Consider the following 26,581-nt stretch of genomic DNA (forward strand, 5'->3'; position numbering starts at 1 on the left):
AAGGCCACCTTGTCTGCCGTTGACCAAAACCTGCGCGGGCGTGAAAATGGCGTAATCACGAGCTGAAAATCGATTTACGCAACTATGTTTCGAAAGTAATTCAGATGAGATAAAAAAATGTATACCTGCTCTTGTGTGAAGTAGTCGTTAAGATCGCCCTGATGACGGAGGCAGTATGACCTCTGAAACGTTGGTAAACATCGACCAGACTACACAGCGCAACAACCCAGAAGACAGAAATCTTCATACTCATCTCCCTGATGACGGAGGCAGTATGACCTCCGAAACGTTGGTTAACATCGACCACACTACACAGCACAAAACCCAGAAGACAGAAATCTTCATACTCTGATGACGGAGGCAGTATGACCTCTGAAACGTTGGTAAACATCGACCAGATTACACAGCGCAACAACCCAGAAGACGGAAATCTTCATACTCTGATGACGGAGGCAGTATGACCTCTGAAACGTTGGTAAACATCGACCAGACTACACAACGCAACAACCCAGAAGACAGAAATCTTCATACTCTGATGACGGAGGCAGTATGACCTCAGAAACGTTGGTAAACATCGACCAGATTACACAGCGCAACAACCCAGAAGACGGAAATCTTCATACTCTGATGACGGAGGCAGTATGACCTCTGAAACGTTGGTAAACATCGACCAGACTACACAACGCAACAACCCAGAAGACAGAAATCTTCATACTCTGATGACGGAGGCAGTATGACCTCAGAAACGTTGGTAAACATCGACCAGATTACACAGCGCAACAACCCAGAAGACGGAAATCTTCGTCGTTAAGATTGTCGGATCTAAATTTATATTGAAATAATTCGACAGCTTGCCCGAAACTGTCAACTGTTGAGTTTAATTCATATCGGATTATCCGTTTCGGAGGCCGCGGAAGGTAATCGTCACCCTCTACGTCACACATAATAAACAGCTCGAGAACCAACATTAATTTTCTTCGCCACGAACGGCTGTCTCTCAACTCCTCAGGCTTTTTCGGATAGAACAGGGTACGAGAAGCTACGGTTGAGTCAGACGTATTTTTCCAACTGGCATCCGCCACGTGTGGCGTAACGGCTGATTAAGATGACAGCTGTTCGTTCTTTTACACACAGAATCTTGTTGGTATGGATTACGATAAGAAAATTTTTACAATTGTGCTGACTGGGTCATTCAGTATCTCAGTTTCTCTTATCCGGTCACTTGTTTTGCTTTATACAGTCCATGTTACTGTTCCTCGCTGTCGATTTTCTCGATCGAAACGTGCATTTTTTTATATCGGTTGGTTGGCACTACCCTTTGACCGAGCACGTTGCTGTAGGCCTGCGTTCAACCTCGTTAACAGAAAATGTTTTAATATTTTTTTGGCTACATTCGTTTTGTACTTGTTCCATTTGTTGTAGTTCGTGGACTGGGAACAAGTTAATAGTCTTATGCCTTTGCTGCACGGAGCGCGAAAGCCCGGTCTATACGTGCAGCAAGCAGGTCGTCCGTTGGACTGACGTGGAGGGCTGAGTCATTGCTGGCTTTTTATCGTTTTTATAGAAAGTAGTAATCGGTAGAGAATACAGTAATGAGGCGGTAGCTTTTAACTTTGACGAGGCAAGTACACATACGACTTGAACAGTTACGTACACACGTTGTACAGCTCCAACGTACTCTGAGTCAGAGGTTTCTTATTAACATTTCGTTCTTTGCTACTGCTGTTTTTTTTTACCCTGTGAGGAGTTGTTTGCCTCCCCGGTTAACTGTCAAACTGGAGGAACACACCTTGTCAGCTGTACGACAATCCATGTTCAGTATATTCGCAGCTACCACCTTGTAAGTGGAGTCTTTCTTCTTCAACCTGAGGACGCCATGTTGCAGTAACAGCCATTGTCCAGCTAACTCTTGAAATCAGTTTTGAATAATTCGCTGTTATAGTCGGCGTAGTAGTTTTTGGCCGGTGGAATTTTCAAGGGGAAGGCTAGGAGCGAATCTCTTGTGCGATAGTATAATGCTGACTGCACGGAGGAGCTTGTCGGACTGAACGCCCAAACAAAAGAAATACGCTGACCGTGCCACCTCAGGTACACAGACTAGGCCCGTCCGCCAGCTCCGTTAGATTCTCCACCGGCCAGAAACTATTGCGCCGACTATAACGTATCTCGCTTCTGTTAAGTCTTTATCGCAAACGAAGTAGAACGTAATAAAATTAATGTTCGTTGTCAATTCTAACGTAGTGAAGCTCAGTATTGTATTTAAATTAACTGCTGTGAAGCGTAAGGGTATTGTGAGATTAAACAATACTGCAAATGGCGAAAGTCGATATACGTGGTTCGAATATCGACCGATGTTCTGATCGAAATTGTTGCGGTTTTCCAACAGTTCTTCTGTTCCAGGATTCCAACATTTTTGTTATATTAGAGCAACGCGCTCCTTTCGGAGCGCTTTCTCTAAAATAAAAAATCGATCACAAAGTCAGTTTTCGTAATCGTAATATATCGAATGAGTAGTAAGACTTGAATGAGTAGTATTATTAGTATCAGTTTACCTTGTTGGTGTTGGTACTTCAAATAGCTGATAACGTCTTCTTTCACTTTTCTTCATTTCTTAAATAGTTCTGATGTTTTAGTTCTTTACGTCGCTGTTCAGAGGCCAAATGTCAGTCAAATCTTCTTTTTCAAGAATGCGATATGCTGCTTTTGGAGCACATTGAAATTGTTTTAAATGGAGGTGCTTTATTATCATTTTGTTGTACAACTGAACTGGAGCATTGCCGACAGTCAACTTTCTTGTATGAAGATGGCTGTCGTCTGGGTTATTGCGCCGTGTAGTCTGATAGAAGTTCAGCGACTTTCAGGGGCGCTTGCTGCCTCTGTCATCAGGGCGCAATAAACCACAGGACAGTCATCTTCAGTCACCGCCGTGAGAACCTTAAATCTGAAATCGTTTTAAAGAAAGAAGGCAAATGTTAATTGGTAGCTTGGTTTGTTTGATGTGTTATCATTTGCTGTTTATGGATTTTGGGCTTTATGGGATCGTATTTACGATTGTGTGTGGTTATTGCATTATATTTTCCCGTCATTCTTGACGGGAAATTTACTACTTATACGATATTTTGTATGTTGTCACTGTCTTGTACAAAACTCGCTACGAATTCCTGTATTTTAATTTCTATTGATGAGACGCGTCATTTTAGTTGTGAGAGACGGAGAACGGAGGGGGAAATGGCATTGCGTGCGAGACTAAGCGCTTCCTTAGGAAATCCCAGGATTTGGTCTTAGCGTCTTTGTTCCGTAACATTGCAATGTCGTTGTTCCTCACGCGTTGTTTACCCAAGGCACTAGTCACATGCCGTATCCCAGCCAGGGACTGGCGTTTTAGCTATTCGTTGCCGCCAACCTTACTTCCCCTCATTGTCTTTTACACATTCAGTAAAGCGTAAATAGGAAGCCATATTCTCCACCCGGAGCACGTGTGTGCATTCCTCTGTTAACAGAAAACATACTTGTGTTGATGGACTTAAATTAGAGATTAAATTTGCAGTTACTATTATAGTCAGCGCAGTAGTGGAGAATCTAGCGGAGCTGGCGGACGGGCCTAGTCTGTGTACCTGAGGTGGAGCGGTCAGTGTATTTCTTTTGTTTGGGCGTTCAGTCCGATAAGCTCCTCGGTGCAGTCAGCATTAAACCATCGCAAAAGAGACTCGCTCCTAGCCTTGCCCTTGAAAATTCCACCGGCCAAAAACTACTGAGCCGACTATAAACCAAGACGAACGAGGTTGATGAACACAATGGGAGGTAGAAATACAGAAACAGTTTTAGTCGTAAGACTTCAAAGAAGATACCACTTGGAGTACCGAGACATGGATGGTTGAATAATATTAAAATTCGTATTTCAAAAGTGGTTTAGACATTTTGGACTGGATTGAATTACCTCAAGGGCATTTTGTGAGCATGGTAACGAATAAGCATTCGGCTTCCGAAAAGGCTCGGAAATTCCTTTTGACTGCGAATTTAGCAGCCACTATTGAAACCCGACTGTGCACCTTGAAGTTAGTTAACTGCATGAAGAAGAGTCCTTAAAAGGCTGTCAGTCAAGAAATTTCTCGCCTTTTATGGAATCAGAAGGTTAATTTCCGTTTTCACAACAGTCCACCAACGATCACGTTCATACCTTCTTTCCACTAGGTCCATTTGTGGTATCCCTTATCCCGGACCGTGGGACCTTTGGCCCGGGAGTTGAGATGACACGATATAGATAGCCGAGCGGACTGCTATTTATGTTGTTGGTTGATGGCGGGTAAGGCGTCGTTAAGGAGTGAAAGCTCAAGACCAGTCTTCGAAGCGTAAGTTTAATGAATAACGATAGAGCTACAGATGATAAGTACTTTTATGGATCAGAAGACCCAGAGGTTGCCGCCCAAAATGGAGCAGTGACTGCCTTCGAGAGAAGTTGTGGAAAATGCCCTCTGACTCAGCATCAAACACCGAGCCTATAAAGTAAAACTGCGAATGGAGAAGGAACTAACATCACCCCCTCACGTAGATTCTGATCCTTACATACACATTCATCTTGTCCACAACAAATTATATTTTTTGTATCAGTGAACTCACATCATCGAGGGCATTAACCCTTTGAAGCCGAAGATCGTCTGAATATTATTTATGAATTCAGTCCGTACCGCGAAGAAAACACTACACCTCACCATTACGAAAATCAGCTGGTTAACCCTATGAAGCCGAAGCTCGTCTTCATAATATTTACGAATCCAGACCGTACCGCGAAGAAAACACTTCACTTAACCATTAGAAGTCGAATCAGGCGGTACCACATAAGATTTAACAAAAGAACATCCCGGTCAAAGCCTTAATATTAATTCATCGACGTGTTTCGACTTTATATAGCCATGTTCATGGCTATTAACATATAGTCTAAATCATAATTACTGTATCAGCAATGTATGTGAATGCCGTTGAATTGTTAAATCAAACATAGAACAGAGCAGATTGTATCAGGTGTTAATATATTTGCTATTTTAGTTGTTTCGACTGTGTATATCAGCGTGTAAAGATACCATTAAGATAAAACTTAAGATTACAGACACGTACATATAGCTGTTAGGTACGTTTGATGTTAACATCACACCATTACAATCACATCTGCATTAGTTAGAGTAACATTGTTTTGCATTATTAACATTATGCCTTCTTGAATGCAACATTAAACATGCGATTACTACATTCTTATACGGGGCGTTCGAAAAGTTACTGTGCACTTAAACACGATCTGCCAGTGTTGTCAGGTCGTGCATTACGTACTGCATAACCGCAACTGCACAGCGACTTTTCGAACGCCCTGTAAGTGGAATTCGACGCTGTATAATCTGAGTAATTACCGGTTTTAATTGACCTTAGTAAACCACGAAGTTGCTCATTACATGGGCATACGAATCAAATTCTTCGTTATTCAGATTATTCGTCCATCTTGGATCGAAATTTTGTCCTGAGCACTCGCAGAGTATGTTCCCTCAAAGTAAGCTTCTCATCAAATTAACTACCTAGTGAGTGTGATTAATTAAAATTAAACATTTAATTTGTTCAGACTTTGTCCGCCTAGCACCAGGATTTTGTTTTCCAGAGCTTTGAGACAAGAGGCTACATATTCTTTGTTCTCACCAATTCAAATTATATAGTTCTAATTTTGTTTTCCCATTTGGGGCCTGCATCAGATTTTACATATGTAAATTCCTATATTTCTTAATTTTGCTGAACTGGCACAAATTGTTTTTGTCTCGTAGGCCATATCTTCGTCGAGCAAAACGTAAGCCATTTTCTACTCAAGAGCTGTTGCTTCCACTTAATCGTTTCTAAACATTTTGATGATGTATGTACAACATCTTTATCCGCGCTGCATAGACGACATCTTCCTCTGTCAAACTGTGTCATCGTCCCTTTCAGTTTCTAGGAATGTGAATCATGCCCCCGTTGTAGCGCTGACCCGCGATATTGATACGCCATCATAAGCGCACTTGCATAATTGTATGTCTTTATCTTTGTGTGCCATTGCCAACAGTGATAAAGGTCCTCATCAGCTGCAGCCAAAATCCTACAAGAAAATAAAGAACAGAAAAATAAAGTGAACAAAGAAGGAAATCGCCCTGATGATGGAGGCAGTATGACCTCTGAAACGTTGGTTAACATCGACCAGACTACACAGCGCAACAACCCAGAAGACAGAAATCTTCATACTCATCTCCCTGATGACGGAGGCAGTATGACCTCCGAAACGTTGGTTAACATCGACCAGACTACACAGCACAAAACCCAGAAGACAGAAATCTTCATACTCTGATGATGGAGGCAGTATGACCTCTGAAACATTGGTAAACATCGACCAGACTACACAGTGCAACAACCCAGAAGACAGATATCTTCATACTCATCGCCCTGATGATGGAGGCAGTATGACCTCAGAAACGTTGGTTAACATCTACCAGACTACACAGCGCAAGAACCCAGAAGACAGAAATCTTCATACTCTGATGACGGAGGCAGTATGACCTCTGAAACGTTGGTAAACATCGACCAGACTACACAGCGCAACAACCCAGAAGACAGAAATCTTCATACTCTGATGACGGAGGCAGTATGACCTCCGAAACGTTGGTAAACATCGACCAGACTACACAGCGCAACAACCCAGAAGACAAAAATCTTCATACTCTGATGACGGAGGCAGTATGACCTCTGAAACGTTGGTAAACATCGACCAGACTACACGGTACAACAACCCAGAAGACAGAAATCTTCATGCTCTGATGACGGAGGCAGTATGACCCCTGAAACGTTGGTTGACATCGACCAGACTACACAGCGCAACAACCGAGAAGACGGAAATATTCATACTCTGATGACGGAGGCAGTATGACCTCTGAAACGTTGGTAAACATCGACCAGACTACACGGTACAACAACCCAGAAGACAGAAATATTCATACTCTGATGACGGAGGCAGTATGACCTCTGAAACGTTGGTTAACATCTGCCAGACTACACAGCGCAACAACCCAGAAGATAGAAATCTTCATACTCACCGCTGTGAAAACCTCAAATCTTACATAAAATGGAGGCCATTAAAAGAAACACATCTGTAGGAAGGTCGTATATTCCTCTGTACGCATGCGTAATGCCCAGGTGAAGCTATTTCGATTAAATGTGGCTGGTGTACAGAACAGGCGTCTACACCGAAGTTCGCGATATAATTTCGTATTTATTTTGCGTGAAGCTCGAATCGAAGTGCATCAATTTTATAAAAAAAATGGCTAACACAAGCGGATTACCACAAGGTACAGGATATCATTAATATATACAGCCTTTATTTCAAACGACTTGTAATACAGCTAATGTTTAACGAAAGGCAAGGACGAATACGTGGTGACTGAAACATTTCTGCTCGCGAGTTCTTAATCTCTTCCCACTTGCAACAGCTGTTGTCCGTCCTTCCTTGTGCACAGGAATCGCCCTTGGTTTTTTTAGTCTCTGCAACATATTCATGTATTTTGTATCCATGTTTAATGCATGTTTATGTGATTTAAATGAATATGAACGTCACAGAGAAAACACTTGAATAGATTACAGATTCTGATCTTTGTCTCGGTTATCAGCATCAAGTCGCTTCTAAGCTGTGGCAGTTCCGAGTGGACGGTCCGTAGTCGGGTATAAGATGAAGCAGCCGGAACGTGAAGCTTGGAAATTACTCAATTCTAAAGGGTTCAGACGATGGTAGATTGCAATTAAAATTATTCATTATCAGGATTTTTCTATCGTCTTTTCTTCAAAAAATTACGAAGTTTCTTAGGCTGGTTCTGTCTCCGAAACGTCGTATTTTTTTAAAGAAAAGACAATGGAAAAAGTCCTGATAATGTATAATTTTAATTGGAAATTACTCAATTCTAAAGGGTTCAGACGATGGTAGATTGAAATTAAAATTATTCATTATCAGGATTTTTCTATCGCCTTTTCTTCAAAAAACCACGGTTTCTTAGGCTGGTTCTGTCTCCGAAACGTCGTGGTTTTTTAAAAAAAATACGATGGAAAAAGTCCTGATAATGTATAATTTTAATTGGAAATTACTCCTTTCTAAAATACGTGGAGCCCAATCTTCAAGCCCCCTGCATCCCATACTTTGGTCCCTGTAAGTAGGGCAGGGTTCTGTAATGTCATGTCAGTTGTGCCTCGCGCCATACAAATTAATTAACATAGCCGTAAACATGATCGAAAAGTTTCTATCGCCTCACTGGTTGGTAATGCTGACTAAGCGTTTCAGCTTTTGGCACTGAAATAACATCGCATAAATTACATAAGCTGGTTCGCAGATAAGGGACTGTAGTTAACACAGAACAACACGAAGCATTGAGTGGAAAGTGTTGGAGGTTCTTTCACTGAAAAGGTTTTAAAATGGCTGCCATATTGTCACAGATTTCAGGTCTAATCTAAAGTTTCAACTGACCACAAGTAACGAGGGTTTCACCACATCTTTAAACCGAATACATATAATTGATTCAGCGTTGTCATATAACTTTGGAATGACGGAATCTTTTATGAAGGTTCTTGAACGTGAGCTGTTACATGTTGTTTGAAAGGAGGAAGTTTGTACTTGTCGACAAATGGTTCAGAATTGTTGTTTGGTTGTATTATTTCGAAATGTGATAGAATGTGCCTTTGCAAATAATCAGTTGACACAATGAACCCGGTTATCATACTAACCAAACAAACATGAGAGGACATTGCTGAATTTGTGTGTTATATTGTGAGGATTATCTTAATGTTAAGTAGGATTTGAGGTTTTCGTCCTAATGATGAAAGCAGTAAGTACCTCTGAAACACTGGTAAACGTCTACCAGAAGACAGCAATCTCCATGTAATATGTTGTTATAATCCGTTTTTTGTCTTGTGCTCAATTTACTTGTTTCGGCGTGTTTCGGGTTATAATTCCATCTTCAGGTCGCCAGTACGTATTACTGTTGTTAAACACTGGGATTATTATAGTCAGAATATATATGAAAGATAACTTAACATTTATGATATATCCCTTGGTTGATATAGAAATAAGATATACGATTAAAATCAGTGAATTAAAGGTCAGTTAATGATGATTGATCTTAAATTCCAATCAAAATGAAAATACCTTTGGTTAAAACTCTGTGGTTCACCAATATACGAGGTGCGATCGGAAAGTTTCAAGACTGTGTCAATAGCGGGCGAACCGGATGTAGTACGAGCTTCTGCCGCTAGGGGTGCGGCCTACATTCATAGTGAATCAGTGTGCCAGCCGGCATCATCGAATTAGCATTTGTTTCTTAGTTACGGGCGTTTTGGTAGTGCATTACACCGACCCTCCTGCGATTCGATTTCGGAATGGCGTGTGCATCAAATTTTGCCAAAGACTCGCCAAAACGGCTACGGAAACCTATGAAATGCTAAAGCAAGCATTTGGGGAGTCCGCAATGGGTCGTGCACAAACTTTTGTGTGGCATTCACGTTTTAAAAATGGCCGAACCTCTGTTGATGATGACGAGCATTCTGGACGACCATCTTCGAGTACAACGCCCGAAAATGTTACGAAGATTCGGCAGGCCATTCACGAAGATCGACGTCGTACCATCAACGACTTGTGCGACATTGTTGGGATAGGCTATGGGACCTGTCAGCTGATTCTAAAGGAAGACGCATCATGACAACGCGCCAGCCCACACCGCCCTCAAATGATTAAAATGTCAGAACGTTCCCGCGTAAAGGAAGGCAAGTTATAGTTGCCATGATCGGAAAAGTGCGTAGTTGAGAATTACAACAACCGTAGAGTCTGGGTAGTTGCAGAGATAATACAAATGGCGGTGGTTACGAGAATTTGGGGTTCTGATGTTGTGTTGTGAACTGCCCTGCTTTGTTAACCTGTTCCCCCGCTTGGGATATATTCTTTTCGCAAAGTACGTACAAATAACACACAACGGGGATATTGCATCTTCCATATCGAAAGTTACGAATTTGTTCCGAACTTTGCCTTTGGGACTACACAGAAGTTGTCTGACAAATCTGTTTTGGTATAACCTAACCTAACCTAACCTAACCTAACCTGACGTGACTAGACTAACATTGGTGTACATGAAGCTGAAACAGAGCTTGGCGTTCTTCAGAGAAATGACGCCACTTACAAGAAAGTATTTTGAACTTTAATCTGAAACGCTTGTCGGCGTTATGTTTACACAGTAAAAAGAAGGAAATATTTACTTATGTGTGCAGTGCGGTTTCTTACGTGTGATTAGCCTTGCTATATACGTCTCATGTACACAAGTATAATTATATTCCGGTTAATTAATGCCGCTGACGTCATCAGATTCTTTGTCGTCATTCTTCTCTGTCCTTTTTCCACTTCTGTATCTGTCATTGCATCCTACACGGCCTTCATCCACCTTTCTGTGTTCCTCCCTCCTTGGGGTCATGTACCGTCTGCCATTCTTTGAGATTGTTCTCTCGGCTTCTGTTCGCATGAACAAAACTTAATTTTCTCTAAAGACGTGATTTGAGATTTTGCATTTCCTTGATATTCCTAGCCTATACAGGTAACCCTCGATTTGCGCCGATTCAGAATAACGACGATTTTAAAACCAGCTAGTTAAAAAGTCAAAAAATATATTTTAATATTATTTATAACGTTTTACAATGTATCTCGTACTGATTCTTATACTAAATCGTAAATCTTACTTCCCTGATTTTGAATAAAAATTATAAATACGGTCATCTCTGCAATTACGTATGTTTCGTTAACGCGAATTTGCTCCAATGACATCGATGAATCGGTTAAAGCTGTTTGTGAAACGCAAACTTTTGCATATACGAGTTTGCTCTTATGAAATTTCATTCTTTGCGCTTTTAAACTTTCAAAGGACTAATTTAATCTCTGCGGAGGTACCAAGGTTATTTTTATTACGCGATTTTCTATAGGTCGGCGTCTTACATGAATGCAACTATCGCATAACAGCAGAGATGACTGTACACATCAATCACATGACAGAATCAACAGTCAATCGCGAGGACCAACGAATTGCTGATTGTAAGTGTATAAAATATATTTTTTAAATTCCCTTTATTTTATTTACGTTATTTCAGAGCTTTAAATGTAACGCCATTATATTACTCGTCAATGTTTGGGTGCCGGGAACGCATGTCATTGATTTCCCATTGATTTACGTTATAAAAGAGTTTTCAATTTACGCCGGTTTGTCCAGGAACGCATCCCCGGCGTAAATCGAGTGCTACCTGTAATGCTACACCGTCCATCTTCGAAATTGCGTATCGTCCGAAAAGGAAATTGAATAGGTCACTACGCGTGTCCCAGTTTGTAATACACGCAATGTTAACCCATTGTCTTGTAACTCCGCTCTTGTATTGGTAAACACTACATGTGAAGACAATGTTATCGATGTTAATGTGGTATATGTGATCACGCATATGATATTGATAACAGAAGGAAATTATTTTGATTTCTAAAACCCAGTTGTTTCTTCACATCGACTAATAAATACCCTGATGTTGAAAGTTAACTACGTAGATAAAACACTTATGTTCTGTGTAGCAGCTTGTCAGTACTCTCAAATTTATAGCGTAGTTTCTTTGTTTGTGTGGCTATCCGAGATATTCAACGCCTTCCATTGTGTCATTGGCCTCCGACGAATTTGAACCACTCTCATTCGAGAGAGTGTTCTCGCGTGATGCCTAGTCTGTAATCCGCAGGCTGAACTGAAACTGGCGTTCTAATTTCCTAGACCAAATCCTGTGTCGCTGATTGCCGCTCCAGCTTCTGAATGTGTGTCTTACGAGTGGATTATTCTTCCATTCGGGCTTTACCAATCAAAACGTTTGCATTTCTCATCTACCTATGCGTGCTACATGCCCCGTCTGTCTTAACTTCCTTAGTGTTGATAAAGTTGCGTCATATTGTGATAAATATATATTTGTTTAAATCTTGTCAGTCTAATCACAATAAAATAAAATAAAATTCCTATTAAATATTAAAATATTACTATAATTAACATTTAAATATTTAAAATATATTAAATGATGTTCTCTATCGAAATGTTCGATTTACATTAGAATATCACTTTTTACACGACATGTTTCAGTTCTAAAAGAACCATCTTCAGGTGTATAAAATTATATAAACTTAAATATAATTTCTTAAATGCAACTTTTAGTCAGATGTTTATCAGATTTCAAATGATGTTTTCTTCTAGAATTTATTGTATTTTTAATATCGTATTCGAAGTTGTTCTGTATGTACGTCGTGCTTAACATGATTTTGTGTGGGTGAACGTTTTGTTGTTGTTTTTTTGTATCATCCTGTAAAGTAAATAATATAAAGACTAAATGAATATTAATAAATTAAAAATAGAAAATAAAATAATATATTTGATAGTTAATTTTGATAGTTAATTTTAATTTTGATAGTTAATTATTAATTATATTATTTACTTTATAGGATGATACAAAAAAACAACAACAAAACGTTCACCCACACAAAATCATGTTAAGTACGACGTACATACAGAACAACTTCGAATACGATATTAAAAATACAATAAATTCTAGAAGAAAACATCATTTGAAATCTGATAAACATCTGACTAAAAGTTGCATTTAAGAAATTATATTTAAGTTTATATAATTTTATACACCTGAAGATGGTTCTTTTAGAACTGAAACATGTCGTGTAAAAAGTGATATTCTAATGTAAATCGAACATTTCGATAGAGAACATCATTTAATATATTTTAAATATTTAAATGTTAATTATAGTAATATTTTAATATTTAATAGGAATTTTATTTTATTTCCTTAGTGTTATTATCATATTTGGTGAAGTGTACAAATTATGGCGTACGTAACTGTGCAGTTTTCTCCAGTCTTCTGTAATTTAATTTCTCAAGTGTCCAAATATTCTTTTCAGACACCCTCAATATATGTTTCTCCCTTGATATGAAGCACGAAGCTTCCACACCCCATACAAAACAACGGGCAAAGTTAGACTTTTGTGTGTTTCAGTGTTTGCGTCTTCAGATGGCTGACAGAAAGATTCTGAACTCCGTGGTAGCAAGCCTTCCCCGAATTTAATCTGGTCTTAATTTTTGCGTGAAAACAATTTTCATATGTTGGTGCAGTTCCAAAATATTTTATATTTAACACATTTTAGAATGATTTTAGCTGCAATTATGTCTGACTGCCCTGTAATTTGGCGACGAGATATGAACATGTAGGCGTGCCTAGATTCTCCGTGTTTACTTCTAGACCATTTTGTTTTGTATATCATGTATACCGCTACGGTGGTCTAGCTGTTAGAACGCTGGCCTTGTAATCCTGGGGTCTCGGGTTCGATTCCCGGCGATACCCGAATTTATAACTTGTGTTGGGCAAGTCCGTGGTCTAGGCATCACGGAGTTTTCCTCCGGGGGCTTCCCCGGTTTCTCCGTGGCATCCCATTCACACACACAAAAGAAGGCAATGGCAAACCACTTCTGGATCATCTGCCAAGAACGTATATGAACAGGTCCCAGTCCGAGAAAAGGATGGAAGGATCCTGTTCATATGGACCTGTCGCCAGACAGAACACTAAATAATAAAAAAAATATCATGTATGGACAGTGGCGGTTTAATTTCAAGCACGTGTGAAATATGGCATAATATGAAAATGTGCAGGAGAGAAAATTCAGTAGACTGACATAAATAAGGTGACTGTCAAGGAAAAGTACCAAAATTAAGATATTTAATGTCTAGAATTTCCCACATAATCCGTAGGCTCAAATGCTTTTTTGATTGTTTTATCAAACTCTTGCAACCAATATTATTTCCTCTTTGCAGGCTTAAGATAGGATACTTGGTTTCACACATATTATAATCTAATCTAAGATAATAAACAGATGTTGGTGACAGATGCAAGATATGTAAAAGGTAAAAAACTCATTGAAAAGAGGGAATTTTGTCAACAAGTCAGTGTCACTTTTATCTGGACGTCGAAGACTTATTTTTGACGTTAAAATGTTTGTATTGTGACTGTTTGTGTCATTAAATCTCAGTTGCTTCTTCAAATACTCAGCTTAGAATGTCATTAGGAAGAAGCAATGGGAAACGAACGTTCGCAGAAGCGTACCGATTATTTTCGTATGAACTTTACGGACATTTGGAGCGTAGGTGTAAATATACAGGTACTCCGTGTGTTCTGATGTAAGTGAACTACAGATTTTCTCGTTGTGACGCAAAATAAAACCACGGCTTCCGGTTTGAAACATGCGACTGCAGATAAGTACGGCGATAAACCTGTCCCAATGTGGTCCACCTTGTGTTAACAAGGACACTACTGCCCCAGTGGGGATTCTAATGAATTGATAGCACAGGAACACGGTGGAAAGTGTTCTTGAATATCTGTCTTCTTTTGTTCCTTGTCTTGGGACGACAGTTTTCCATTTCGATTCTAAAATACATGGCAGCGTGGTTCTGTGATAAATCCTCAACACGTGTATGCGCTGCACACGCCACAATCACAAAGAGATACAACAGGAGCCAGGGTTCGATCCCCGACAGGGGCAGGGAATTGTTCCTCTAGCTTCTACTTCCAGACCAGCCATGGGGCTCACCCAGCCTCCTGTCTAATGCAGTGGTATTCAACCTTTTTTGTTCGCGTACCCCCAGATATAATTTCTCTTCAACTTTGTACCCCCAAAGTTGTTGGTGTATAATTCAAGTTATACATAGTATATAATCTACATCTAAAATAAATTAAATAAATTACATTACTGATTATTCAGTGTTTATCATAAAATAATATATATATTTTTTAAATTTCACGTACCCCCTAAGATGTCTTCGCGTACCCCCAGATATAATTTCTCTTCAACTTTGTACCCCAAAAGTTGTTGGTGTATAATTCAAGTTATACATAGTATATAATCTACATCTAAAATCAATTAAATAAATTACATTACTGATTTTTAAATGTTTATTATAAAATAATACATATATTTTTTAATTTCACGTACCCCATAAGATGTCTTCGAGTACCCCAGGTTGAATACCACTGGTCTAATGGGTACTGGTGTCACCCCTATCTAGAACCGAGGTTAAAAATGTGTAGCAGCTATATTTTCGCTCCCCCTGAGTGCCTGAAAGGCGTGTAACGGGGCAGCTTTGCTGTTGTTTCTTTCTCGGGAAGCAGACACGTGTTGGTAAAAGGCGAGATGACAAGCAACGTGGTCCACGTGCAGAATGCACGCCATGTGCATCTGCTTCACAGATACCTCGTCTCGTTATTTACCTTGAATCATATTGATTGATTTGTGATTGAACGTGTTAAACAGGTTTGATGACTGGAATAACAAAGTGAATGAGAGCGTCATTTAAGGGCACTGTGGCCGATGAAAGAGACGGCCCTTAAGTTCAGAAGGTACAATGGGAACAAGTAGAAAGATGAAGCTGGCTGCCATGATCTATGTCAAGGCAAAAAAAAAACAGCTTTCACTTGTGCAGACTGAAAAAAAGTTAAGTTAGGGGATTTAGTAATCCGGCCAAGATTCCAACCGGCTACATTCCTTACAGAAGTTTTAACCCTGGTCACACAAAAACACGACAGTCCACTCTGTTCAGAACTAAAAATTTCAGTGCTGTTAACACAAACACCGCTACTGACATGAGCCAGCTGGTTGACATCGACACCACTATACAACCTGTATTTCAGTAATCAGCCGAGGGTTCCAGAATAGATTCTCCTCCCGGAGGCTGGCGGTCGTATGGCTTTAGTGGGTTTATTCAGTCACTCTCATACAGGCCTTAAAACAGTCACCGGTTCTTACGAGGTGCGATCGGAAAGTTTCTAGACTGCGCCTATAAAAACCCGTACACTTATCTCAGGTATTAAATTCATCCATCACCCTCGAAGTAGTTCCCCTGGGAGTGAACACAACGATCCCAGCGCCGCTGCCACGCCTGGAAGCATCCCTGGAAATCTTTCTTTGTCAGCCTGTCAAGCACCATCTGCGATTCTGCCTGAATCTCTTCTATCGTCTCAAATCTCCTTCCCTCTAGCTGAATTTTCATCTTTGGGAAGAGGAAGAAGTCACACGGAGCTTAGAAAGGAAGTTGGGGTCGGTTCTTGCAAGATCTTTGAGCTCCTCACAAACGAGAAGTCGATTCTGCTTCTGGTCCTCAGACAGGATGCGTCGCATGTGGAGTTCTTCCTTTAGAATCAGCTGACAGGTCCCATAGCCTATCCCAACAATGTCGCACAAGTCGTTGATGGTACGACGTCGATCTTCGTGAATGGCCTGCCGAATCTTCGTAACATTTTCGGGCGTTGTGCTTGAAGATGGTCGTCCAGAACGCTCGTCATCATCGACAGAGGTTCGGCCATTTTTAAAACGTGAATGCCACACAAAAGTTTGTGCACGACCCATTGCGGACTCCCCAAATGCTTGCTTTAGCATTTCATAGGTTTCCGTAGCCGTTTTGGCGAGTCTTTAGCAAAATTTGATTTGTTCATGAAAATCCGCCATTCCGAAATCGCAGGAGGGTTGGTGTAATGCACTACCAAAACGCCCGTAACTAAGAAACAAATGCTAATTCGATGATGCCGGCTGGCACACTGATTCACTATGAATGTAGGCCGCACCCCCTAAAGGCAGAAGCTCGTACTACATCCGGTTCGCCCTCTATTGACACAGTCTTGAAACTTTCCGATCGCACCTCGTAAATTAAAATGTCAGTCCTCACCACCAAATGCTCGAATCTGCAGTGAGTTTACCAGGTGGCGCGGATGTGAAGTTAATCAGCGCGTTTTGGGCCGGCCCGACTCGAAAACAATTAGTCTGCCCTTCTCAAAGCTGACTGTAGCGCGTACTCGTATATGCTATTGTCAGATCTAGACATGAACACATCATACAGCTCCGCCGTGTTTGATAAATACGATATGCAAAAATAAGCGTTTAAGTAGAGTCTGTTCTTACGTTCACGATCTGACAGCATAAAAATTCCAGTGGACTGTAGGTTATAGTCATAGAAAACAACAGATAAATACCAGGATTCGCATGGATGCCATGTTGTTTTAGATTACACATTTACAAACGCTGCGTGATCTTCCAGTATCTATTACTACACAAAATGCCCGTGCCCTACATTAAATGGCGCTAGTGCTGCGGCCATGGTGGCAGGGAATCAGAAAGTTCAAACGCGACGCGACCGGAAGTTCACAGCAAATGTAAATAAAATACGCCAGATGGTTCAAAGCTTTAATACGGGCGACAGACATCAGGTCGAAAAGAACACGCGTGCTCTGGAGGACAACAAGGCTACTTTTATTGTAAAGAAAGTATCTTAAAACAAGTTAAAAAGGATATGCGTACCGAAATAATTTTTATGCGTTGGTGGTTAACTCTTTTAGGTTTTTAATTCGGTGAATGTTAACTTTTTTCGTATGATTTGAGGTTTTCACAGACGTGAGTATGAAGATTTCTGTCTTCTGGGTTGTTGTACCGTGTAGTCTGGTCGATGTTAACCAACGTTTCAGAGGTCATACTGCCTCCATCATCAGGGCGATGAGTATGAAGATATCTGTCTTCTGGGTTGTTGCGCTGTGTAGTCTGGTCGATGTTAACCAACGTTTCAGAGGTCATACTGCCTCCATCATCAGGGCGATGAGTATGATATTGGGTAACATCGACCAGACCCACCCAGAAGACAGAAATCTTTAACTTTTTTCCTTTCTCATAAACATCGTAAAGCCGGGGAAATAAAGGGCGAACGAGAAGAGACCCTCGGTAACAAACGTTGATCAAAATCAGTTCGACGGTTCTGGGATTATTACGAAGTGCCACAGCATGAACAGTATATTTTTTTCTCAAAAATCTAAGTCAGATGAGTAAAATTTGTTGTCACGAATCGCTTACAAATTTGTTCAAAACTTCGTTTGCTCCAATAAATATTTAGCTAGTTAAGTTCTAGATGTGTTGGTCACATGCAGTTTGTGCGATTTCTACAGAAATGAAATGTGTTAACAAATCATGCGGGCATTACATTACCAGGTCGCCAGGTCACGTACGTCGTAGTATCCAAGGCAGACATAACCATAGCACCGCGTTGCTGGTAGCCGTCAGGTGTTTGCGATTGTCAGGGGATTGATAAGATACGGGAAACAAACAAATGTCTTTGCCCGTATGTCATTACAAGTGCTGATTCATGTATCGGAACAATATAAGAAGTCTTCCTTATCATATCAGTCATATGTACAATACAATTAGAAATGACGTGTGTACAAAATCTAGTAACCAGAGTCTGTTACTGAAACCATCTTTCGAGAAGTTGCTAACATTAACTATCGATAATTCTGCGTTTTACGCGCAGAATTGTTTTGTTTTTTTCTAATTAGGTGATGTATTGAAAACTGGGTCAAACCGGACACTCGTTTCTTTTGTCGATAATTTTCTGGACGAAAACGTAGACCATAACCACAAAGTAGACAGAAGTTGACAGCTTAAAAAGAAAAACAATCTAAAGGGGGCAGATTAGTTGCGAGGCTCTTGGGATAAAAAAACGTTTTAGGTGCGTTAAACAGTTTTTTGAAAATAACGCAAGAACCGATTTATACAAAACTGTGAGGTAGACTTCCTGCTAAATGTGTTCGAACCATTTCGTTTTGGTTCAGTCCGTTTCATTTTAAGACGAATTTGATTAGGACATAAATTAACTTTTACAAGCATGTTTCAAAGACTTTAATGATACCGCACATATCACGAAGATTATTGCCACGTGTTTAGTTCTCTTAAAATCATGTTAAAGTGCATTCACACCCGTGAAGATTGCAAATAGTTAAACAGCAGACAGATATTCACATTTGTGAGATTTGAGGTTCTCAAGGCGACTAGTACAAAGTCTTCTGGGATGTAGTCTGCGAAAAAGAAACCGACCAAATCGATGTTTCAGAGGAGTTTACTGCTTCCAACATCAGGATGATTAATCATCTCCTCTGAAACATTTGTCGGTATCCACCAGAAGACACGGTGTAACATCCCAGAAAACAGTAATCTGAAAGATGCTCCTTTGTTCTTAAGCAGATTTGCAACAAATTGACACGAAGGCTAGCGAGGTAATGGGAAACATTAAAGCATCATTTGGAAGATGCACGTAGGCAGTCGCTTGCACCCTGAAATGCAGGACGTCATCTCCTTGTTCGCAGAGTCGTGGGTGGAGCTGAACGCGCAGGCTACCTGCAGTCATACCCCGGACAGGATCACACCTCTGCCTTTCTCTTCTGGCGAGGAGTACCTGAGGCTGCTGAGGGAGGCTCAGCGCGAGAGCAACCAGTCGTCTGCACGAGTGTCCGTGGCTTCCTCTCGCAGGGACACTCCCAGGGACAGGTAAAATCGACCACGAGTCACCCCTACAAGCGGAGGCACGCTTACCTGTAGCCTCCCAGTCTGTCTACACGAAGAATCCAGCAGCCCAAATTGATATTTGCTGATTCGGTTAGGAACACAACAGAAAGCAGACACTTCAGTACCCCAGCGAGATTTTTTTTTCTCACTGGATCACTGGGAAACGAGAGGGTCGTTCGATATTCGTGAAAAGAACACAACGGGTTATCAGTCAACCAAACCTAGATTTGAGTTCCATATGGCTCCCTTTACTACGGGACAGGAAGTAACTGGGTAAACTCATGACGACAATTTCAGAATGACCCTTGTGTTCTAGGCCAGTGGTATTCAACCTGGGGTACGCGTACCCCCGGGGGTACGCGAAGACATCTTAGGGGGTATGTGAAATTTAAAAAATATATATATTATTTTATGATAAACACTGAATAATCAGTAATGTAATTTATTTAATTTATTTTAGATGTAGATTATATATTATGTATAACTTGAATTATACACCAACAACTTTGGGGGTACATAGTTGAAAAGAAATTATATCTGGGGGTACGCGAAGACATCTTCGGGGGTACGTGAAATTTAAAAAAATATATATATATATTATTTTATGATAAACACTGAAAAATCAGTAATGTAATTTATTTAATTTATTTTAGATGTAGATTATATACTATGTATAACTTGAATTATACACCAAGAATTTTGGGGGTACAAATTTGAAGAGAAATTATATCTAGGGGTACGTGAACAAAAAAGGTTGAATACCACTGGACTAGTGTTTACTATCAAATACCAAAAGGTCCGGCTTTAATATTATCCGTTACGACTAAAACAATGTTTGTCAGTGTAATGACAATCAGTCACTTCGACTTGAAAGTTAGAAAGAAAGAAACGTTGTTTATATAAAATGTACCTGAGACAACGGACACTGTAAAACATGACACAGTATTATTAAAAATAAGACAGCTAGCAGGTCCTTCGTATATTTGGGAGCGACAATTATGAAATTGCATTTTATTCACGGGAATACTTGCTGGCGTTTATTTTAGAATCTTTAGCTGTAGTCAGTCTAAAAATATGAGGGTCACTCCAAAAGTAATGCACCATATATTTTTTAAATAAATCAATTTTTATTTTACAACTTTGCTGTGCACACAGTGGATAGGTACACAGACTTTAGGAACAAAAAATGTCACTTTTCAACGTAGTCTCCGCCTCTCTCAACTGCCTTATGCCACCTCGGAGCATGGTAGAACTCAGCGCTTTGAAGCCATCAATCTGCACACTAATTTGTAATGTTTTTCCAAATGTTACGAGAGTCAGTAAGAATGCGATGGGAGACGCATCTTACTCGCACGCGAAACATGAGAATTGCTAACAATATTTTGATCGGGAAGCCTGAAATGAGGATTATTTTGGGAGAGGGCGCAAAGGATCAGGATTCATCTCAAATAATTAAGGTGTGACTGTTTGGGCTGTCCAACTGGCTGAATTTAGGCTCTTCGGATCACGGTATTGGACGTCTGGATTTCATAGGCGAGGTACAATTGATGGACTTTCTTAGTCTGACTCTTGACTAGAGGTTGAGGTAAATATCATTGCCCTGAGCGAGATTCGATCTCGCGATCCCACTGATCGATCTATCCAAGACAGAATGTGTTGGACTGCACTTTCACAGACGACTGTACGTATTTTTGTACCCTTTTCGACACTGATTAACCTGTTCAGTGTGTATAACGCTGTTAAATATTTCCTACATGTCTTGGGGTAATGAATCAGACCAAAATCTGCCATGACACGTGATAACAGAACACTGCTAGTGGCTTACTCGTCACGACCCCTGGGAAGGGCCCGTATCCAGTTAACTGTCCATTATTTCCTGACCTCATCCGACCTGCTTTCTTGGAGCCAGCCAGCCGGACTAATATACGTAGAGCATCGTCTGCTGTTAATTAGTGCCTGGTGGACTTAATTACGTGTCTGTTGCTGCACATTTTCAGACATTTATTTCGTGTTGTTCGTGTTTCGAGAGCAACACAAAACACATTCATTTCGTGCGTGAAACTGCGTCTTAAATCTAGTCACTTGTAATTGTACTGTGTCATTGATGAAAATATTTTGTATTATGAGGTATCTAAAAGGAAATACAGTTGTGTGTTTGCTTGTTTTTATCTGGGTACTCTTAATCATATTTAGCCACATTCAGGGCAGAAACATAAAGTAACGCAAAATTTTCTCAAACAATTATTTGTTTTAATCCGTCTGATCACAATATTTAAAATTTCTTATAATTAAGATAATAAAATATCATTGATGTTCCATATCGATTGATCGATTTACATTTCGGAACATTTACACAACATGTTTCGGTTTTTATAAAACCATCATCAGGTGTAAATTATATCTAAGAACTTAAAACTCAATTATGATTTCTGTAGAATTTTAAATATTGTGATCAGACGGATTAAAATAAATAAATTGTTATAATATTCACAATATGACGCAATTACACTATCTTCTCAAACAAATTGTACAAGTGTTTCAACAAACATTCACTATAAGCGGGAAGAATATTAGTTTTTTCTGTTTATACTTTTTTAAATTTATCAGCTAAACAAAACGCTTTTCACGAGTGTGAGGCAATTGAACTCGATTATCAATTAAAAAGAAACGTCCGTGCAGAGTGGTCCATCTGATTTGTACTTAAAGCAAAACAGTTCTTGGCTTTTTAAAAGAACACTTCCAGTCGAAATTAATATTAATTAAACATTTTTTTATGAAGATTTCTTTTTATTTTCGTCATATTCCTATCGCATATCATCTAAGCTAACACTTGTTACTGAATAAATTTGATTGTTTTCTGAACTACGACTTAAAAATAATAATATTGTATATTTCAGGCTTCGTATTCAGGTGAATTAGTGAGGTTTTGTTTCGAAAATTTAAAAGTTTTTTTTAAGACAGGATTTGAGGTTTTTTACGACGGTGAGTCTGAAGATGACTGTCTTCTGGGTTATTGCGCCGTGTATTCTGGTAAAAGTTTACCGACGCTGCTTCCATCATCAGGGCGCAAATATCACCTGGCACAAGCGTTTCAATTCCAGTGTTCCGCACACTCGTCAACAGATGGCACTTAATTATCTTACATTGGCGATTCTGCTCTGTTTTGCTATAACTGAAGACGCCTCTACCAACTCCCCGAACAGCGACGTTTAGGTTACAACACTTGCAATCCTCTGTGACGACTTGTGTTTTCTTGAAATCGATTACAACAATACAGATTAATTAACATGAATTACAATGTAATGTTGCCGTTAACTCAACAAATCGAAAAAAGAAAAAAGTGACTAGAATTTTGGTACTTGTACAATAACTAGGCTCATGTCGAAACATTTATTTTCAGTGTGTGGGTCTGAAATTTCCAGTAAATTATTACAATATGCTGCAATTTATATAATTTTCTCTAATTTGTTTTTCAGACAGGGCCTTGTATTGTACTGTAGAATGGAAACTTCTTAATTATAAAACCAGTTTTCACATGTCTGTCACTGATTCGCCTAATCGTCCTGAAAGACCTCGAAATCTCGTTTTGTGACGAGCGAGTGACATTACTTCACAACTCTTGTTTTATTTTCCACCATGAATCGGTCGCCAGAAACTCGTTTGGAAAAGTTGATCACAAGAAAAGTAGGTTGCCATTAAGGTTCTGTCCGTTCTCACAGGACCCAGTCACATCCCCGTTGACTGACGATTTCCGCGAAGCTGCTGCCGTCTATTTGCTGCTGACCAGAACTAATCACTTTGATTTATTTATAGAAACGTGGTTCGAACGAACAGCAAATACATCGTCAGTGCAGAACGTGTTTGCTTGTTTAATCCTTGAGATCGCTTTGAGAACATCCAACACCCGTGTGCTCATTACATACTAAAATAACACTGCCCCGTGCTTACATTGGTTAGTACTGTCCACAGACCAGGAGAAAATCCCTGCGAGGGGAAAATGGTTTTAGTGCGTGCGGGGGGAATGTTTACTGCCTGGTGGACTAGAGGGCTGCTATTGGTGGGAAGTGTGATACGTCAGAGTTTAAGGCTACTACACAGACTGAAAACATCAAGCCGTTAAGAGTAGCGTGTAGTGAGTGCACCTCTAATGTGTTCTGCGGGTGTTGTGATAATATTCTAGATTAAATCGCTGTGCCACTGTGAGGTAATCTTAAAGCTGTACCCGTTAGAACACACGAAAGCCTGTCGTCTGTTGTTCGTTCAGTGGTTGTGGAACGAATGCTTTTAGGATGGGTCGTAACTCGCCGCGAAATCTTGCGCATGCGCGTATATCGAATTCCTAGCAGGGATTTTCTCCTGGTCTGCGGACTGTACAGCTCTAATGTGTTCTGTGGGTGTTGCGATAATATTCTAGATTAAATCGCTGTACCACTGTGAGGTAATCTTAAAGCTGTACCCATTAGAACACATGAAAGCCTGTCGTCTGTTGTTCGTTCAGTGGTTGTGGAACTAATGCTTTTAGGATGTGTCGTAACTCGCCGCGAAATCTTGCGCATGCGCGTATATCGAATTCCTAGCAGGGATTCTCTGCCAGCACTTCTCGCACGACCTATACACAGGAAGTGGACTGAGTAGCGAGCGGCCTTGGTTCGTCCAGCTGGGTGCTGGAACAGTGAGTGCTCTTTCCATGCAGATTTTAAGATCAAGAAGAATACTTTAAGATTAAGTAGAATCTTGCCATTGTATTTCACGATCTTTGTTGAAATTCCTTTCGTATTCAGTTTACATTTCGATAGATGAGACGAAAGATTTTATACTGGAAATAAATACATTTTCAATTCTTAAGAGAATACAATTTCTAATCGAGACATCTTGGTCTCCATATTTGAAGTCTCTTTTACGTCACATTTCTCCAGACAGCGTCATTTACTGTAGGAACATAAATAAATCCAACGTCCTTTTGTTTACAATCACGAAGCTCATAAACTTAGGGTACGATGTCTGCTTTTGTATATTCGTCCGCATGTTTCATTTTCGAAACTAATGAACGGATTTAAACGAAACTTGGCATCTGGGATCTATACTGAAAGTTGTTGGGTGACTGTAATGTCGGCTCATATTCCAATTTTATCGTGTTCTCCATTTTACATTAAGCTAAGCTGAGATGAAATTTACGGATTTTTATTTTAAATTGATCACCACACTAATAAATTGTACATTCGTGAAGTCTAGACGATATCCCGTTGTGATCTGCAATTATGCGTGTGAAATATGTCTTGGTGTGGCGGATATTTAACCAGATTAAAAGAAACAGCATTGTGACTGCCCAGTATATTATTAGCCCTGCAACAAGAAATGTGTGTCTGTAATAAACAGACGTGAAGGTCAGTGAGTTGTGCAGAATATCGGAGATTGCCTTTGGAAAACTGTTAAGAGTTTTTATGACCGACCACTGACTGCTGTACTACGCTGACCTTCAAATTGTTTTTGTAGCAAACTTTTCATACAAAGGTTATCCGGTATATTGACGGCCACCTGACATGTTATGAAACCAATTAACGTTGTTTTGCCTTTATTTTGTGGGATAACACAAGAAATGAGTCTGGCTCACACGAATTAAAATAAGTTAGATTTATTTACCCAACCTGTAACAGTTTACGAGGTGCGATCGGAAAGTTTCAAGACTGCGCCTATAAAAACCCGTACACTTATCTCAGGTATTAAATTCATCCATCACCCTCGAAGTAGTTCCCCTGGGAGTGAACACAATGATCCCAGCGCCGCTGCCAAGCCTGGAAGCATCCCTGGAAATCTTTCTTTGTCAGCCTGTCAAGCACCATCTGCGATTCTGCCTGAATCTCTTCTATCGTCTCAAGTCTCCTTCCCTTTAGCTGAATTTTCATCTTTGGGAAGAGGAAGAAGTCACACGGAGCTTAGAAAGGAAGTTGGGGTCGGTTCTTGCAAGATATTTGAGCTCCTGACAAACGAGAAGTCGATTCTGCTTCTGGTCCTCAGACAGGATGCGTCGCATGTGGAGTTCTTCCTTTAGAATCAGCTGACAGGTCCCATAGCCTATCCCAACAATGTCGCACAAGTCGTTGATGGTACGACGTGGATCTTCGTGAATGGCCTGCCGAATCTTCGTAACATTTTCGGGCGTTGTGCTCGAAGATGGTCGTCCAGAACGCTCGTCATCATCGACAGAGGTTCGGCCATTTTTAAAACGTGAATGCCACACAAAAGTTTGTGCACGACCCATTGCGGACTCCCCAAATGCTTGCTTTAGCATTTCATAGGTTTCCGTAGCCGTTTTGGCGAGTCTTTGGCAAAATTTGATGCACACGCCATTCCGAAATCGAATCGCAGGAGGGTCGGTGTAATGCACTACCAAAACGCCCGTAACTAAGAAACAAATGCTAATTTGATGATGCCGGCTGGCACACTGATTCACTATGAATGTAGGCCGCACCCCCTAGCGGCAGAAGCTCGTACTACATCCGGTTCGCCCTCTATTGACACAGTCTTGAAACTTTCCGATCGCACCTCGTATATAGTTAAGTAATAAAATTGGTCATAGGTGCTTAACAGCCGTCGCCAAGATCCACAGCATTACTGCATCATTGCATTGTCGTGTTGTCTTGCTTTCAGCCCCAAATCGCCGCCCAACAGCCCCAACACCGAGCTGTCCACTGACGATGACCTGAAGGGAGTCTACATCAACTACTGCTACAAGGTAAGGAGAAACTCCAGTTCGGACGTTCGCTAGCCTTTCGCGTGTTCTTTTGCATCTAACGCATATAAATCATGATGTTTCAAGAGTTTTATTTACAGTGGAAGTTGGCAATCGACTTCTCTCTCATGTCGGCGTAACTCAAATCGAACAAGTATCGATTCTTTAAGAGAACGGCAGGTCCAAAACACAGATATCAGTGAGCTATACAGTTTTTATTAAAACGTAATTTGATATGATTAGTAAACTGCGAAAAGTAGTCGGGGCGAATCTGTGCGTTCCGCGTCAGTTCGAAGTAAAGGGCACGGGGATCAGAGGGGTAGGAGATAAGCGTGCAGTTTATGGCAAACATTGTTTTACGACGACAGTAATTTGTCTC

The 26,581-nt window shown here is 40.3% G+C and overlaps 1 protein-coding gene across 1 annotated transcript in view; it reads left to right on the forward strand.

Annotated features, from left to right (window-relative positions):
• The window catches only part of BNIP3 (BCL2 interacting protein 3), a 94,025-nt gene that overhangs the window by 19,332 nt on the left and 48,112 nt on the right, over positions 1–26,581 (forward strand). Inside the window, exons 2-3 of the mRNA XM_022062357.2 lie at positions 19,274–19,454; positions 26,121–26,205. Of these exons, the coding sequence (XP_021918049.1) occupies positions 19,274–19,454; positions 26,121–26,205 (266 nt within the window). The remainder of the gene's footprint in view (positions 1–19,273; positions 19,455–26,120; positions 26,206–26,581) is intronic.

This window comes from Zootermopsis nevadensis, unplaced genomic scaffold, assembly GCF_977971745.1.
Source record: "Zootermopsis nevadensis isolate Lab colony 2312 unplaced genomic scaffold, Znev_1.0 Znev_ptg000002l, whole genome shotgun sequence".
In the NCBI taxonomy this organism is placed as follows: Eukaryota; Metazoa; Arthropoda; class Insecta; order Blattodea; family Termopsidae; genus Zootermopsis; species Zootermopsis nevadensis.